The sequence below is a fragment of the Micrasema longulum genome, unplaced genomic scaffold, assembly GCF_059751315.1.
Source record: "Micrasema longulum isolate JH-2025_06_02 unplaced genomic scaffold, ASM5975131v1 h1tg000940l, whole genome shotgun sequence".
Taxonomy (NCBI): domain Eukaryota; kingdom Metazoa; phylum Arthropoda; class Insecta; order Trichoptera; family Brachycentridae; genus Micrasema; species Micrasema longulum.
Genome location: NW_028278131.1, coordinates 160758 through 179137, shown reverse-complemented (window position 1 = coordinate 179137; position 18380 = coordinate 160758). Strand labels below are relative to the sequence as shown.

Below are 18380 nucleotides of genomic sequence, written 5' to 3'. Positions count from 1 at the left end.
TTAGAAGAATATGTGACGTCATATATAGTATTTTTTTATATTTTTCTTGTATATTTCAGAGAAACTTCGCATGTTCTAATTTTTACCGCGTGTAAGAAAACATTTTATTGCCAACATTTCTTTTTGTTGCCAACTCTATATTGTTTTTGTCTATGCTGCTACCTTGTTTTTGACATTGACGAATTTTGACTTTTGACTTTGACGTTTCCAAATTTAAAAGCGCGGCAACGATACGTATCTAGAATATAATATTATTATATATGTGTACTTGTAAACAATTTTGCAGTTTTGATTAGCTTTTAAGTTATTAATTAGAACATTTCATCTGGTTAAAAATAAAATAAATTTCCAATATGTCCAGACGTGAGAGCAGCTTAGGGAGCTACAAGAGAAAATTGAGATATAGAAAACTACTTGAAAATCTTGAGGAACTGGGTTTGTTATTTTCATTAGAATTTGTTTTTTTTCTTAAATATCATCACAAACCTTTGCGCTGCCGTAAGCATTTTATACATCAAATGTGTATTTTATAAAGTAGTATCACTTTTTTTCTCAACATTAATATTGATCGTTTTGTTCAGTGAACCAATTTATACATCAAATGTTGTAGTGTACCTATTCTAGTAATAAGTTAAGTTTAAATATATCAGTCACTATTACCATTGCGTGTCCGCTCTTTTTTCAACAACTGCTCTAAAAATGGATTTGGATTTACAGCGGAACCACTCTCTTATAGTCTCTCGTAGTGTTAATGATGACGATGATTATTGTTGTTTAGATGATGCTGGTATAAACCATGCAGAGACCATTGCCAAGGCGACTAATGTGATCGAGGAAGCGGAGAAACTCCTGAGAGATGGACCTCTTGAAGAGAGAGTGGACCACCCAGGAGAAGGTCTTTTGGATTCTCGAGTGCTGCTGGCATCATCTAACATGATGAACAAGCTGGCTGATGGATTCAGTGGAAATGTCAATGTTTACGATCCCGATGAGTTGGCTGAACACATTGTAAGTATTGGTATATTAAAAACAAACCATCACGCCGTTTCCGTGTAGGGGTAGGCTGACAGGATAGAACACTATATCACTCAGTCTTTGCATACAAACTTCGATTCATCCGACTTTTGACATGTTCATCTTCAAGTACTTGTTGTATTTTGCCATGCTATGTCTTTCTCGGTCGTTCTCGTTTTTTGCATCCATCAACATTCGCATTGTAAATTTTTTAGCTGTTCTTTCGCTGTCCATTCGCTCTACATGTCCAAACCAACGCAGAACACCCTTCTTGATTTTGTTGATAATGCTTACTTCAGCCTTACATAATGTTCGGATTTTGACATTTGTGCACCAAATATACATAGTTTTACCATACATTCACCTGAGAGATCGCATTTTGACAGAATAAAAAATTATTAAAAAAAAAAATTGATTGTATATCAAAGTTTTAACTGTTGTACTTTTTCCTTTTTTATTTATTTATTGAACATCCCTCTCAAAATATATTCCATAATTTACTAAAATTGTGTTTTCTTAATTTCAGAAATGTTCTCCTCAGTACTGGTCATCAATTTGCATCCCCAAACAAATAAGAAACATGATGTATCTTCAAGGATCCTTCCTCCCTGGTCCACCTGCGGAACGTCCCGAAAGACAGAGAAGACAAACAGAAAGACAAAGGCGGCAACCGACCCAGGAACCAGAAAGCCTTAACGAGACCGAGAGAGTAGAAGAGGCTTCGGAAGCAGTAAACAAAATAAAGAAATTCATCAACCGACAATACAAAGCCAATAATAATCAACAAATAAGCTACTTTGAAATAGTCCTTAATCCAAACAGCTTTTCTAAAACAATAGAAAATATTTATCATATTTCGTTTTTAGTCAGAGATGGTTTAGTTTCAATACAAATAGGTAAGTCAACTATTATTTTTATGACAGCAAACACTTTTCAGTTCAGTGCCACATACATAGTGGCGTTTATTCATTTAATCATGAGACAAAAATGGGCCAATTTTTTTTAATATGTTGCCAGTTGAAGTTAGGTATGAAAAACAAAACATTTTAAAAGATTGCTTACAAACTGGGTTAGATAGAGTATCGAAGGAGAAGCTTCAGATGTACAAGTATTTACATGAAATACTTTTCAAAATATGAAATACTTATTTATGTTATCGTTTAATGCAAATCTTATTTTACTACAGTTTGAAGATATTTTTACAATCAGTGTTTAAACTTATGGTAGTAAAATTCAGAGTACCTTTCCAAAAAAAATTGCAGAGTTCTATAAAATTATAAAACAGGCCCTAAAATGCAATTAACCTAGAAACTATGGTCACCCTATAATCCAAGTTACCTACACTTAGTTGAGATTTGTAATAATATATTTCAATTTAAAGACAATTATTATTATTATTATTATATATTTTTGTGGCTTGGATCTAAAAAGGCCATTGTCAGATTTCATATTTTCGTTGCCTCCATTTTGTAGAGGGTCAATGTCAATGAAAAAACTTGTATATTAAACTATTTTATACACACACACATACATATTTGCTATCAAAGACATCAAACAGTTCATTATATCACCACAAAATGACTTGATATTACAATTATATGATTTATGTAAAAAGTCTATTCGAAAACTATTATCTGTGTAAAACATAAATAAATCAAACTAAACTTAAATTGTAAAATATCTTTCTTGGCACGGGTTTCCCCAGCGAGAAATACATTGTTATGATGTAATAACTTATATTTACATATAAGTTACTAATTAATAATACTTGGTACACTTTTATTTATTTGTTTGACCAATTAGCGCTTTCACCCTCTAATGGGCATCTTCAGACTGGGCTGTAAATATAAGTTACTACATCATTACAATGGAATTCCATCAAGAATTGTCAATAAATAATTTAAATTGAATACATTGTTAATTAAATTATGTAATGTATTCTTATGAAGTATTGAATTAATAAATAGAAAAGGTATTTTTTTATGCCTATATGAGAGCCTGCTGTTCCAAAATCACTGCTGTAACCTCATATTATTGTTTTGGAATGAAATTTGAAATAAAAAATAAATATATTTTAATATCTATGGGCACAATAACATATGTCAACTTTTGAATTATATTTTTTATTTGCTCATCTTGTAGCATGTAACTATTTTCACACATGTTTCAAAACACTTAAGTCAAATAACATTATTAAGAATATTACTATCAATGTACTTTATTACACAAGATACCAAAGTATCCTTGAAAACGGGACGCCGACTGCCAGCTATCGCTCCACCTCTTTGGAGGTCTGCCTGGGAGTCTTTTTCTTTCGGGGTTCCCTCGAAGTGCAATACGTGAAAGTCTGTCCTCCGCCATTCTGTTGACATGTTCATTCCAGTACCGCCTTCGTTGTCTTCTCCATCTTACAATATCTTCCATACTGCACATGCTCCGAATATCAATGTTTCTCATGCGGTCTCGCAGCATGTTTGCGGTTATGGATCGGAGAGTTCACATCTCAAAACTTCTCACCGGAGATTTTGTCTTGGAAATGTCTGCCTCTATTCCGTAGGTGACTATCGGTCTAACACATGTTTTATATAATCTCATTTTACTGTCTAGTCTCATGTGCTTATTCCTCCAAATGGTATTTCTGAGGCATTTTGATATTGCTGTAGCCTTGTTGATTTGCTTCAATTTCATTGTACAAATCACCTTTACTACTGACGTCGACTCCAAGATACATAAATTCCATCACTCACTCTTTGGTTTTATTATCCCCAAGTGGTTTACATCTCATTGGATTTTTTTGACATTGAGAGGCTTTTGGTTTTATCAGTGGATATTTCCATGTTGTATTTTTGCTATCTCAAGTGGAGCTTATGAATCATTCTTTGGAGATCATCCTCGGATTCTGCAATTATTTTTGTATATCGATGTTAAAAGTCTATTAAAAAACAATTCGTTGTGTAAATATATTTTATTCATTTATTTTTTCATTTATTCATATTTTTTTTCCATTATAAACTATGATGAATAATAAAAAGAATGTGACCTCACTGAGGTTATATATCGGAATAAACTAAAACTGTAAAATGTCTTCCTCAGCACGGGTTTCCCCAGTGAGGAATACATTGTTTATTCAATTACATAATGTATTCTTGTGAAGTATCAAATAAACCAATTATGAAGGTGTAAATTATGTTACTTCCTTGTGATCCTAAACACCAAAATATGATTATGACATCAATGAAACTTAGCTTAACTCACAATATATATTTTTGTATTTACCTCCCTGTGATCCTAAAGCCCAGAATTTGGACTGATGCCATTTTTAGGGTATTTCCAAGTTAAAACTAACTTACTTGAAAGCAACGATTAAGTTAAGGGCAGAGTTGAATCCAAGTCTCAGATCTCAATATTTTTTTTAATTTCAGATGAAAACACCAAGTTACCATCCTTAGCTCCTGTTTCTAAACAAGATAGGGAAAGAGACAATAGTAACGAACAAGGAGAAAACAATCAATTTATTATATCTCTTGATATGAAAGATTGGCAGGCAAGTGTTCAAAATTTACAAGTTAAAAATAAATAATATTAAGTGCGCAATACTCAACAATAAATACACAACTCTGCTTTCATATTTATATCCCAACGTGCTAGAAATAAAATTCATGTTAAGTCCATAAATAAATTCCGCACCCCGGGCTTTGCTCAGAGAAGCATTCACAATTTTCAAAGAAACATTCATGTATTATGCTAAAATAAATAATATAATCATATCAAGGGGACCATGAAGAAATTGCGTATTTTATGAACTACTGTTCGAGTGAAGTTTTTATCCAGACACGGTGAAGTAAACATGTCCGATTTTTTTTGCATTATTTACGAGTAATAAAATTTATTTTATTTTTAATGGTAAAAAAAATGTCCGAACCAGAAAATGGTAAAGGACACACAGAAATACTAGCAGTACATAGATGTTAATTTTGGTTTCAAAGAAGAAATCTAAAAAATGCACTTAAATCTGGACAACCTTCATTAACCGATGAAGAATTATTGCAGAGACTCAAATCTCCGTGGTCAACTGTGCAGTTACATTTACAACACATCTGGAAAAAAATAGAATGGGAATTTGGCTGATATGTGCGATTTCTTTATGATCCCCCTATTACAATAATAATAGAAATAATAAATATATGCAAGATTTTTCACTCTTTTGTAGTATAATTTTTTTTCTTTTCTAAATAATACGTTGCACAGACTATAATATTCCCTTGGCAATGAGAGTCTCTATCTCTGTTGAAATATCTATCAAAACTGAAATACCGTTTAATTATTATGTTTTTATTTTATTTCAGGACGCTGTGAAGGCTTTTAACATTACTGAAGCACGGATGGATTAGTTCACTAAGTACATATTTTAACACTTTTATACCATTATTTATTATGTGATATATTTAAATAATATTGAAAGTAATGGGTAACCTATTTAGCCTGGTGTGTCAAAATTAAAAAAAAAAACCTGACTTGACCATGTTGTGTCACATCTAGGAATATTAATTGTGTTTGCAGACCTAGTAAATGAATACGTTTTGTTTTTTAACTATTTATTTATTATTATTACTTTAAATATTTACTCTTTTGTTGCTAAATCTTCAATTGGAGGTTGGTAGTTTGTACATTTTAATCACAAACAATCATTGCAAACGTCATCGGTTAGTCAGTTTCTTTTATTTGATTGAATATTATTCAACGCCAAGAATAAAGTCTCTCAAAATTACATTGAGGGAAATTAATGGCTTTAAGACACAAGACTCGCTCATAAATTATGATTTTTCTCAAGCCTGGGTGTTCTGTTCTGGAATTCACTACTGTAATTGGGCCTCCTGGCCTGTTGTGATGCAATTTTTAAAAAAAGATATAAGATTAAGAACGGGTCTCTGAGATGGTTTGGTCATGTAGAATGAATGGATGACGAAAGAATGGTAAAACAGATGTATATGGAGAGAATGAATAGTAACGTGGGACGAAGACGATCAAGGAAGACGTGGTATGATCAAATAAACCAAAATCTTAAATTTGGTCATGTCAAAAGCAGGCAGAACTGAAGAGCATGTATGACAAAATTAGTAATGTGGAAGAAGCTAGGAATGTTTGCCAGGATAGACGTGTGTGGCAGTCCATCATCTCTGCCTACCCCTACGGAAATGGCGTTTTGGTAGTAGTAGTAGTAAAAGAAAATATATTGCGAGTAAAGCCATCGCTAAAATTTTCAGAGTGCTAAAAGTGTTTGGTAATAGGGTATTTTCATAAACTGGGGATATGATTTTAAATGTATTCAGTATTTAAAGAATATTTTTACGATTGCGAACATTTTATTATAAAAATCTGAAACGAATGTTTTCATTTATAATTTCCTATTTAAAGTTTGATAGAAATAAAACGGCCCGTAACTGGCCAAAAGGGTTGATGACGTCACGCATGACTTATGTATCCTACGTTCACTCAAATTCTATACTGAGATACTCCGACGCGGGCGGCTTGTGACTTTTTATTTGTTTTTTATAGTTAAATTTCGTCTTTTCTTTTCCTTTGCTTTTTTTTTTTGTTTTCATTTATAAACATCCATAGCATTATGACTGACATTGGTTTTTTACAAGGAAAATCCGATAACTTGCCCAAAATAGATATAATCATGATGGGTATTTTTTTCTCATCCAATACAAACTTTTTAAGTTCCGAGTATAGAAATGTAAAGGCCGCAAGGTAAGGAAATATATAATGTTTGCTTCCAGAATGTATTCATTTAAATAGTTGTATTATTTGCATGTACTATAAATATATTGTTTCGCGTACATTTAATGCAAAAGGGAAGTAAGGTGATTTTGACACAACATAATCCATAAAATACCATTGCTTGTAAACATCTCTGTTGCTCGAGTGCGTGTTAATGCCTTTTTTTTATTAAATGTGATTTACTTACCTATTAATATATCAAGCTAGGGAAAATTACGGAGACAATGCCATAGTTAACATTCAAGTAAAACGGACGGATGATATTTGAATGATAAAAGGTCGAGTTACCTCAGAACATAAAGTTAGAACCAAAGCGTACTCGGTGACGTTGATTTGCGATAAAGTCTGAAATAATAGATTCCTGCAAGTGTGAAGACTGTCCAGCATCTCAAAGTCAGTTGCCATTTTGTAAATGCAATAAATTTCATAAATAAATAAGGTAGGTTTTCATACAGCAATTTTTAAGTAATTTTATTTTTTATTTATTTAGAAAACCAACAGTTCTACAAATTAAACTTAGTAACATAAGTACAGAAATATCATACAAATATAAACAAAAACGTTCAAAGAATAAACTATTTTAGTATTGTAGTACCTGTCAAGCTTTATAAGTGCTAATTTCAGTACCTACTGTTAGTCAATTTTTATAGTCTACAGTCTACATCATTAAATTTAGTATTTTGTACTGAACAAGACCTACGGAAAAAAGTAAAGTGGTTTGTTTTTTTTAACATCTCGTTTCATAACGTTCAAATGCGTTCAACCATTTTTACCGCATTTTTTCATTAGGTACTAGAAATGTCTTTATTTGGCGTCTTTACCGTAGTGTTTGTGCACATCGGAACCAAACAGTACTTGTATCTTATAACTAAAGACATTTTATGCGCGTTAATTAGTTAAAACAGTGTAAAACAACTGATTACAACAAAAACAACACGTAGGCTATACAAATTCGTATGAATTTGTTCAAACGGTCAGTCAGATTCATAACGCGTGACGTCACAAGCCCATTCGGCATCCGAATGATCGTTTTGGCGCCAATTCAAATTATACGTTTTTAAACCGCTCTGAAAAATTAACGCGTGTACATAAAAAAATAAAAACCATACAGTTAGCATCGTAATTTTTTTCTCCATTTTTTTGCTAAATAAAAAAAAAACGTGATAATACCCTATTGATTCCAAGCATTCAAAATATATTTTTCGTAGTGACGCTCTTCTTCATTCTCCAAACGATTTATTTCTAGATTCATGAGTTTGGACCTCAAGTCGGCAAACTCTTAAGCCCAGGTGCCGTCTTGAAATTCTTCAAGTTGCATCTTCAAATCATCACATTGCATCCTTTTGAAACCATTTAATATCCAAGTTTTGTAAACTACTACATTCAGATATTTAATTGTTTGTTCTTGAGATCTAAATTGATTAAATCTTTTACCAAACTGGTCATGTAACGAGTTCACAATGTACTAGTACTTTATATTCGTGGGGTCCATTTCGTGCCATAGGTTACCCATCACTGGCCTAAGGCATTCATATTTGATTAAAAAATATAAAAGTTATCTTTCTCGAACCTGGCTTAGAGTATTCATCACGTGTTCATCAATTGTCTCGGTTTATTATAGTACCTAATAAAAAAATATTTTAAAAAGTTTTTGTCACAATAATCGTGTAATCACTACATGTTTCATCTATATCAATATCAAATGCATACAAGACGTGTACAAATTCACAAAAGATACATACTTTGCTCTCTCAGTAACCCACCGCTCGATTATCCGACAGCTACTATAATCTGCCGTTATTTTTACTGTTTGAAAGCACAAAATCAGACTTTATAATTCCCCGGTATTCCTATGTGGAAATCAGTAGTCCGCCATGTGCCTATAGACTCTAGCGCCAAGCTTTGTAAACCTCGGTGCTCAGATTGGGTTAAGTATAGTTTATAATGGTATGTAATTTTATGAATAATCTGGATTTGTTAAACTGTAAGGTGCACACAAATTCCTCGGTGCAAACTATTTTTACAAAAAAATTGTTTTAAATTTTACCGTGTTTTGTATGTATGTATTATAATCCGCCGTTTTCACTCATTGGACACTTGCCTGGTTTTTAGGGTGGTGGATTACCGAGACAGTACTGTGTTATTATGAGTATCATTTCAGAAAATTCAAAATTATGAATCATTTTATATTACTTTAAACGTCTTTTGGATTTCACATAATGGTTTTTTGCCTATATGACAGTAATATAATATGTTGTTTATTTAATGTATGAATCTGCCTCGTGGTTGTCTAGTGGTTAATGCATTTGCCTACCATACGAGAAATCAATTTAAAAAGGTGTCTTTACACTGCTGTATTTCGTAGTCCCTGGATTGACTCCTGAAATGTAACGACTGATCATCTTGCCTTCATGTAACAAAGTAATTAAGTTACCCTGTGATTGATATACCAATACAGTTTTTTATACACAGTTGGGTGCGGACAAGATGATGGTAACAAATATAATGTACCTTTGAATATATTTTTTTAAGATATACTTGTAAAAATGTGCAGACAATAAATATTTTTAGCTAAAGACCTTGTTTAAGTACCTACATTTTACCACGGATGTCCCAGAAAATTTCATCTTGTATCTTGTAGAAAATTATTTTTTGCATTCCGACTCACCTACTTAAGAATAATGAAATACTGTTCCTCAGTCATCACAGAACCTGGCAAATATGACATTCAACAAACACACAAATATGGCATTCAGTCACCTTTACCGAAAATAGTGAATACATTAATTTTATCTTGATTTTTTTAGACAGGTTAACATATTTTATGAAGTAGCTTAAGATCTGCCGTGTTAATTTATGCTATACAATAAGACCATCTTCGAAAGACGTGCTAAATGGATCGGACACATAGTGTGTCACGAGGGTGTCCTACTTAGGGTATAGAAGAGATATCTGAGGGAATAAACTACAGGGATTACTGGAACCTTACAGAGAATATCTTGAGGATTTTTGCAAATATATGAGCTGCAAAGAAGTGGCAGAGGAGAACCAAAATTTTGCTTCACACTAATCTGTCTAAAAGGAGTAAAACCGGGGAGAGAGAATCATGATTATTTGTCATTATTACTTCATCCATTTGTTTTTTGTTCTAAAAACTTATTTTTATATTAGGTGTACAACTTTGCTTCCGCCGTTTTCACATATTATCGCTTATTTTTCCAAACTTGTGTTCAGACATATTTGTATTTTTTTTTTGTGCAAAGTTTAACAACCCTTGTAAAAATGTCCCTGAAGAAAAAGCCACAAGAAGACAGCCATGAGAGAATAAAAGTAATTGTAGAAATGAAATGTAAAATCATTAAAAAGCGAGAATGAGGTGCAAGCGTAGCTGATCTATCGCGCACATACAATCGATTTACATCAACGACAACGGAGATGAGTTTGTTAGTGGAGGAGGGAGTTGAGCAAAAATCTTCTGGCGCAATAAGAGTAATGCTGAAAGCACGGGAAACTGTTGCATCATATATTGAGAAGCATCACCCTAAAAAGGAGGTGGCCATGCATTCTACAAATTTCTTCAATTATAATGCTGTCGCATTTTCATCAAATTTTGAAGAGTAGGCATAAACAAATGCCTCTAGACAGCTTTCTCATAAAAAATAATGAATTATTTGTAAAACTAGTTATTTAGATTTTTTATCATTTTTTGCAAATTGAAATCGCATTCCAGGTATGGTATATAAGTATGTTATTTTATTAGAATAAACATTAAAAATATTTTTTAATGTGTATTATTTTTGGCATGGAACGCATTATCGTATTTTACATAGATTTATATGGGAAAAATTGTTCTTAACGAGTGTTTCACATAACAGGTAAGATTCTGGAACTAATTATTCTCATTGTGAGAGGTTCCACTGTAGTTTTAAACTATATTTCGGTTAGGTTGTTAATACTGTAAAATATTTTTGATGCTGTTGAACAATAATAATAATAATTTATGAATTCAACATGCAATTGATATTTTTGGAGATTTCTCTTTTCTTATTTTCCATATAAGGTATTATGTAGTTATTGATACAGTTGCTGATCAAGGTAAGATAAAGCATACATTTATGTTTGTTCTTATAGGTAAAGCAAATGGCCTGACTAAATTGCACTATCTTGATTGAGTTTAATGTAGAACAATTCAGTATTATTCACCTGATTTTATTACCGCAATCAGTCACGAAATAAAACTTAAACCAAAACAAATATTTTTTTCTTCGGATGAAATGAGTCCTCTCATATTGAAGTTTCCTTATTCATTTACCTCTTGATAGCCAAGTTCAAACTATATATTTTTAAAAAAAAACTTCCTTTTTTATAGATTCCTAAAGGAATAAGTATGACTATGAATAAAGTTCATGGAATTCATACGAAAAAAATATTTGCCCATGGATTAATGGACAATTAATTTTTTTTCTCGTTGAAATATATATTGAATTATAATTACTATGCTGTTTTACCAATTGTTTAAAATTTTCTAGACAAGTGATTTCTGTCATGGGAGCTGCAGTCTATTTCCACTTAAAAAATAAAAGGGATTTTTTCTTCTGATCTGTCAACAAAAATAATAATAGCACCTATTTTTAATAGTAATAGTATGCAAAATAATGATATAATTTTTTTCGTGCTCAATGAGGAGTTCAGTGGTTTTTATTTATTTATAATTTGATAATAGACTAGATTTTCAAACTAAGCCAAAATTTTTAAGATATTTTTATATGTAGTATTTTCAGCATTGAGATTTAAGTTTTGTGATTCGTTGACATCACAAGTTCTCTTTGGTGAGTTGACTTCCTGATAACCGGAAATCAATCACAAAACTATATCATTAGTTAATTTCGGAGAACTAGAAATGTCGTTTAAAGTAGCTTATTTTTATAATATTTTTCATACATTTTTGAGAAACTTTGCTCTACAACTAAATCCTCTATTTTTCCGCGTGTAAGAAAAAATATATATCCGATTCCCATTGCACTGAATTTCATCATTGTATGGGTAGTCAGTAAATACCGCCCTTCCTAATTTTTTGATTTTCATATATTTAGTAAGAACAAAAATAATATTATTTTGATCTGCACCCAGTGGTGCATAGGGTACTGAATTGGAACTCGAGTTGCAGCGTATCTTGATCATTTTTGTTACATAAAAGGTAAGGTGATTAGTCTTACACTTCAGGTGCCAGTCCAGGATCTATGAAACATTGCACTGCAGAACCATCTTTAAAATCAATATTTCACGTCCACCTGGCCAGAAATCAAACCTAGGACCTCACGCAAGGTAGGCAAATGCGCCAACCATTGAACTACGAGGCTGACTTATCTCCACTCGATTTTCTTTGTCAGGATTTTTACCCGAGAGTAAAAATAAATGCTGTTTTAAAAAAAAAATCAAAGATCAATTAAAAAAAATAATTACCTAGGTACTTAATTTTTTTATATATTCATTTAATGTATTAATTATTGACGATACTGATTGGATTATTGGATTGATATGGGTTAAAAATTAACCTTCAATACATGTAAATAATTGTTTGTATAAAATACACCTGCTGAACAAATGAACATAATATTATTTGGTCAAATATTTCCACTATGATAGGGTATTCCACCCGTCTTTTTTGCAAGTCGATAATATATTTTGCTGTTTCTATCTGAATAGTGTATTTTAACAGATGGAATGTCCATGTTCAGAAATAATGGGTCACTTTCATCAACTGTAGCTTACTAACCTATAAAATTGCAATGTGAATTCCTGAATTTCAAATTTGAGAGAGCATTATAATTAAAAATAAGCTTAAAGTTTATTCCTACAAGTTATGGAATTAAACATTTTGGAAACTACCCTAGTTTTCTTTACCGATTTATTGACAGTCTTAGCACAATATATTACAGAAATATATATCTAACTAAGCTCGTTTGCATATGGGTATCGTAACTTCCACATCACTTTATTGAGAAAAGTTTACATGTTTATATGTAAAAAGAAACATTATATTTTAATCACAGCTAAAAATGCTGACAAAAGCTGAAACTACAGATGAATTTCATAGATTTACCTTCGATCTATTGGTTCACCTTTTACTAACCAATGTGCAACGTGGATGAATGAACTTTCGAAATCTTTTAAATAATACTCAATTAGTCATACTTTTCTGATATCTTTTCATGCAGAAAATCACTTAAAAAGTTACTTGTGCTGTTTTTCAAAGTATTTTGTGCTTATTTTAGTGTAATTTTGGATAGGCAGAGATCAATAAATCACTCAATGTATTGTTATTCTAATAAATTAAATTTATTTAGAGTATTATTGTCAATTTTTAAAACATGCAATAGACGAAAATATTCCGCTCTCCATGTACCTATTTACACAATTAAATATGTTCATATAATATTTATTTATTGTTATCTATATTAATGATTGATATATTTTTTACTATTTACACTAAACATGAATATTTTTGAGTTACAACAACTTAGGTCTTATCCCTAACAAGTATCATAGTAAGTACATTATGTATATGAAGAAAACAATGAAAATGTTTACTGTGTGATTATTTCAATAGTTATTCTCAACTGAGTTTTCCTGAAAAGTTAATTATAACACATTCTTCAAAATAAATTTGTGTCAAATATAAACCATACGGTTTTGTCATATCAACAATGAATATATTTAAGGGAATCAAAATATATAACAATTATTTAAATTAAATAAATATGGAAGGATAATTATGAACTAAATGCACAGCTTAATTAATAAATAACAATGATCAATATGCGAAATATATATGATAACAAAAATAGAAAATGGGAGATATGCAGTCTTTCTCTTAGCATAGGAATTTAAACTGGCAATTCATTCATCACGAATCATCGAAGGTCATTCTTCCAGGACCATGATTCTTCATATACCTTCTGTACTGTTTGTATTTGCTATTCTCAGCTAATGACTTCTTTGTGATTCCATCCTGTTCTTCTTTCCAGTCCAAAAAGTTTTCTTTGATCCAAAGTTCTTCGTTTAGATATTCTTTTTTGGTTCTATCGTCGAGAGCGTTGAACTGGTGCACTCCCATGTTGAGATTCTTCCTGATGATGTACAACTTTTCTTCTTCTCCATACGGTTTCTGCAATATACTGTAGTTCCACACCCACTTGAAGTACCAAATGACATAGAGCGCAATAGTGTAAGGTAAAAACACTAGTTGCGCACAGAGAACGTCATTCACGCTTGGTTTTGCGTAGGACCCTTGAATATCCATTTTTTCTTCGATAACTTTACGGATTAGCTTCTCAGTTTCTTCCCTCTGCTCGGACTTGCTTTTTTTGGAGTCCCTTTTCTTCGGCTGTATTTCCTTTATTTCATCTTTGACCAACTCCAAAGCTTGGTTCCTATATTTAGGTACAGTCATGAAATATTTTATTGCAGATTCATACCTCTGCCAAGCGCTGTAATATTGAATTAAGGAAATAATAGAAATGACTACAGCTATAACGAGGCGCACGTCTATTCTGGGCGCCACTCTTCTTCTGTAGTATCTGTAATAATGCGAATAATATTCTAATGGATTATCCAACATGTAGTTATAATCTGTTCTTTCTTCCTCATCTTTCAATATTTCATAGGCTGTGGCAATTATTTGAAATTGTTCCTCCGCTTCTTTCTTAGCTTCTGGGGATTTTTGAAGATCTGGATGGAATTTTTTCGCAAGTTGGCGATAGCTTTTCGAAATTTCACTCTTGGTGGCTTCCCTATCAACTCCAAGAACATTGTAGCAATTTTCTTTACCACAATAAAGGCCTTCTAACAACTGTCCATTTATAAATGGAATTGCACAAAGTACAAAAAACAGAATTAGCTTCATTTTTGTATAAATACTATTTTAAACTTATTTTATTTTACGGCCAAAAATCGCTGTACGGCCTACCGAGACAACATTACACGTTGATCGCCAACTGCCACACAGCAAACAGAAATAGTATAATTTGACATATAAAATTGACGTTTAACAAAAACCAGTGTTCCCAATACTTAATAATGTTTTCGTCACATTTTATTTTATCTATGGATATTTTTAATATTTTCGTAGGGGAGACCGGGGTTGAAAGTAACAAACGAATTTTAAAAATAATTACTTTTCTTGTACAAAAATGTCTGCTTCTACTATGCGTCTATTCTACTCCTCTCACCTCTGTAATGCCCGCGGCTCTGTGCTTGACGGTTTTGAGTAAGTAGTATAGGTGTCGGTAAAATTGAACAAAAGTATGTTTTTTTTGTTATGAGAATGGATAATATAATTCAGAAAGAAGAGAAAAGTTTTATTTATAATTCTTTTTTGGGTAGCACTGACTGAAAACACCGTTTTTTTTATAATTTGTATGTTATACTAAAAATATTTACTGATTAAAAATAAAATAAACAAATTATTGTAAGACGTCACTCCCCATTTTTAAGTAAAGCGAAACGTTAATGTAAAAATATGTATTAAATTTATATGAAAATTTTATTTAGTATTAATGTTGTATACTTATTTTTTTTATCTAAATAAAGTAAAAAATTAATTAAAGTGTTCAAAACAAACGCATAAAATCATGATGTATCAAAGCGATCCCACTCCGAAGGGTTGACTTTGATCACCAAGTTTTTATTATTTTCTCGCTCACACAACATAATATTTTCTCATTTAAAAAATAAGAATTTTAATTTTTCTTTAACGAAGGTTTGAAGTTCGAAACTGACAAAGTCACCCCATTCCACTTACTTTACTCGAATCATAAATGTTTACGTAAAAACTATCTCCGCATCCGATGACGTCAAACTTGGTGACGTCATGAGTTGTCTTTTTTAATTTATATTCAAATGACTAGACTTTGATCCTTTATATCTTCCTTATTTCTTAACGGACTTTAATAAGAATAGTACCGATTGTCTTGTGATTTTTTAATTAATTTATTAGCTAGTAAAAAAATCCGTGATAATTGCCCATTAAGAATAGTCCAGAAACAGCATACGCACATCAAACAAAAGGCGACTAAACTACTCATAAATTAGTAGGTTTACGTTTTGACCCATTAGTTTCTTTGAAGACTTCGCTCAGTACGCAACTCCTGATTGGAATTCAACTATGCCGTGTTGTGTAGAAATACTGCTAGGATCTTAAAAAAACAGGATGGTATCACATTTCATGTGTAATTTGCAAATGAATGTTTAAGTAGCAAATGCATTACTTAAATTTTGAACTATTTTTCCATCTGTCAGATTGTCGAAGAAACAAAATGGAAATTTTGTTAGTATTGCCAGGGTAGTAATTTTTTTTACCCTACTTTGCTCATCTAATGAGAGAATTAATGTAAATTGGATCTCGGATTCAACAATTCTGTGGTAGACATTTGACCGACATTATCTTCAAAACATCAAATATCATTTGACATGATATAAAAATATCCGTTTTATGTAAAATAATATTCGTTTTTTTATTTAAGTTTAAAGTTCATTAATTCAATTACTCTTATTAAATGACCGTTTACTTATCTATTCTGTTGTGTCAATCAATATTTCCAGATTGCTTTTTTTTTACCTTACATTTGTGTAATGATTTTTTTTTTCCCATCAACCAACATTACGCTGCGACCTCACGAATGTACGCGGTGAAAATAGGGCATAGTGGGGGAATTATTGGACACAGTGCGATGTATTCAAATATGATTCTACGGTATAATCTCTGATTCTACGCTCCTTCTGGACTATTCTTAATTCTATGGAAGGAAGGTATGTTAAATAAAAAAAAACATTCAACAATAAATCAACCATAATAAAAAGATGAAAATAAACTAATAAATATTATGTAAAGTATAAATATGTCCAAGATCATTTAAAATTATATTTTGTAAAAAAATATGTAATATTTATTCACATTATCAAATGAAAAATTGTATTAATAGTTAGAAAGAAAAAAAACGAAAGTATCTTACTAACTGTATCATTTTAAAATCGAAATATAATTTGATTTCAAAACAGTAGGCACTAGCCTACATTTAAAAGTAGATACTCCCTTTCTTTCTCTATAAAGAGCATTTATTTGTTTTGTAGAATTGCCTAGATACTGCATTTGTACTTCAATCAAAAGTCCTCCTAAACATAATTGTTTTTTTCATTCTAGACTTGGCAAGATATGAAAAATAAGGCTAAATCGAAAAGTGCAGCAATTGGACGGGAAATGCAGTCAACTGGCGGAGGACCTAGCAGCGATATTATACTGTCACTGTTATTAGAGGAGGAAAACATTATCTGTTTAATAAATCCAACAAGCATTTCTGATGATGGAGATTTGGAAGAATCTTTTTCAATTTTGAATTTTAATAGTGTAGAATCAGAATGACTGGAAACTGAAAGAATGCCGATATATACAAATATGTCCCCAGAAATTGATGTCAATAATTCATCAACAATTCCAGTGCCAGCCGCTGCTACACAATCAAAAAGAAAAAGGCGAGTAGAAGCTAGGTTAAGTTGTTCCATTACGACTGCGGATGATATGCAGAGATAATGTAGAACTATTACTAGTTATGATCACAGACTACAGATATATTGCAAAATATGTTGCAAAATTTAAAAAAGGAAAACGAGAGATGGACAGAGAATTAAAAAAAATAGAACTTATGGAGAGACAAACCAGTGTTTATATATTTATGAATTAAAAGAGTTAGTACCACTTAAAATTACTTTTATTTATTTATATCTACATAAGGAAGTATTTTTTTTATGAAAACTATTATTTAAATATTTAAGTTCCATTTTTATAAATTCATACTTTTTTTTTGATCTTCGTAAATTCTTTTTTAAATTTATACATTAAAAAACATAATATAAAAACAATTTATTTTTAAAATGTAATTTCCTAGAATGTAGTTTATAGTAAGTTATTCACACAAAAAATATAAATAATGCATAAATATTACACTAAGAAAACAAGCAGGTGAGGTGTAATGTAAAATCCAACGTAAGGCACATTACACAATGTATTCTAGGGGTAGATTCAAGGAGACAAGAAAGTAGAGAACAATTTACCAAAATAAATAGAATTAGAGATGAAAATAATCGACTAAAATTACTAATCGAATGAAGGAAATAATCGAATTAATCATTCGAATGAATCATTCATTTCCGGTATACCATAGACAATGGAAACAGAAATTTATTCAAAGATAAACTCCGATTTTCGGGAGAAATATCCATGCTTTGGGAATGCTAGGTACTTTTTTCCTTTAAAAGAAAGAGCCTTCTACCAAAATGTGATAACATCGGCCAAAAACATGTGACATAGATTTACAAATTAAAATAAAAAACAACACAAATAGAAAGGAATAACAATATGAACACAAGCATAAAACGATACCTACATTGTATGAAAACTTCAATTTAGTTACATTCTGGAATATTTTCAAATGTTTTGAATTTTTATTTCACTTAAACTAATAATATTGCCGGGACGTGAATACGAAAAAAGTCACGTGTTTATTGTAAGTAACCCTAATAAAAAA

The 18380-nt window shown here is 31.2% G+C and overlaps 2 protein-coding genes across 3 annotated transcripts; one reads left to right on the top strand and one right to left on the bottom strand.

Annotated features, from left to right (window-relative positions):
* Positions 1-174: 174 nt before the first annotated feature.
* On the top strand, positions 175-17595 carry Nse4 (SMC5-SMC6 complex kleisin component Non-SMC element 1). Of its 2 annotated transcripts, XM_088232043.1 has the most exons (6): positions 178-435; positions 779-1008; positions 1541-1910; positions 4437-4558; positions 5361-5413; positions 17000-17595. In XM_088232043.1, exons 1-5 carry the CDS (start codon positions 354-356, stop codon positions 5403-5405), a joined length of 849 nt encoding a protein of 282 aa, XP_088088169.1. In that variant the 5' UTR covers positions 178-353; the 3' UTR covers positions 5406-5413; positions 17000-17595. The 2 variants fall into 2 exon arrangements, with proteins under 2 accessions (XP_088088168.1, XP_088088169.1); XM_088232042.1 differs by lacking the exon at positions 17000-17595 and having other exon boundaries at positions 175-435; positions 5361-9374.
* LOC148278013 (dnaJ homolog subfamily C member 25 homolog) lies at positions 13490-14827 on the bottom strand. Its single transcript, XM_088232040.1, has one exon. The coding sequence runs from the start codon at positions 14702-14704 to the stop codon at positions 13706-13708; it is 999 nt and encodes a 332-aa protein (XP_088088166.1). The 5' UTR covers positions 14705-14827; the 3' UTR covers positions 13490-13705.
* Positions 17596-18380: the final 785 nt, after the last annotated feature.

Bases quoted from the DNA above. Each gene is read 5' to 3' on its own strand.
- Nse4 (XM_088232043.1), top strand. From the start codon at position 354: ATGTCCAGACGTGAGAGCAGCTTAGGGAGCTACAAGAGAAAATTGAGA. The intron at 436-778 runs GTTTGTTATTTT...ATTGTTGTTTAG, and splicing joins TGAAAATCTTGAGGAACTGG to ATGATGCTGGTATAAACCAT. The intron at 4,559-5,360 runs GCAAGTGTTCAA...ATTTTATTTCAG, and splicing joins TTGATATGAAAGATTGGCAG to GACGCTGTGAAGGCTTTTAA.
- LOC148278013 (XM_088232040.1), bottom strand. From the start codon at position 14,704: ATGAAGCTAATTCTGTTTTTTGTACTTTGTGCAATTCCATTTATAAAT.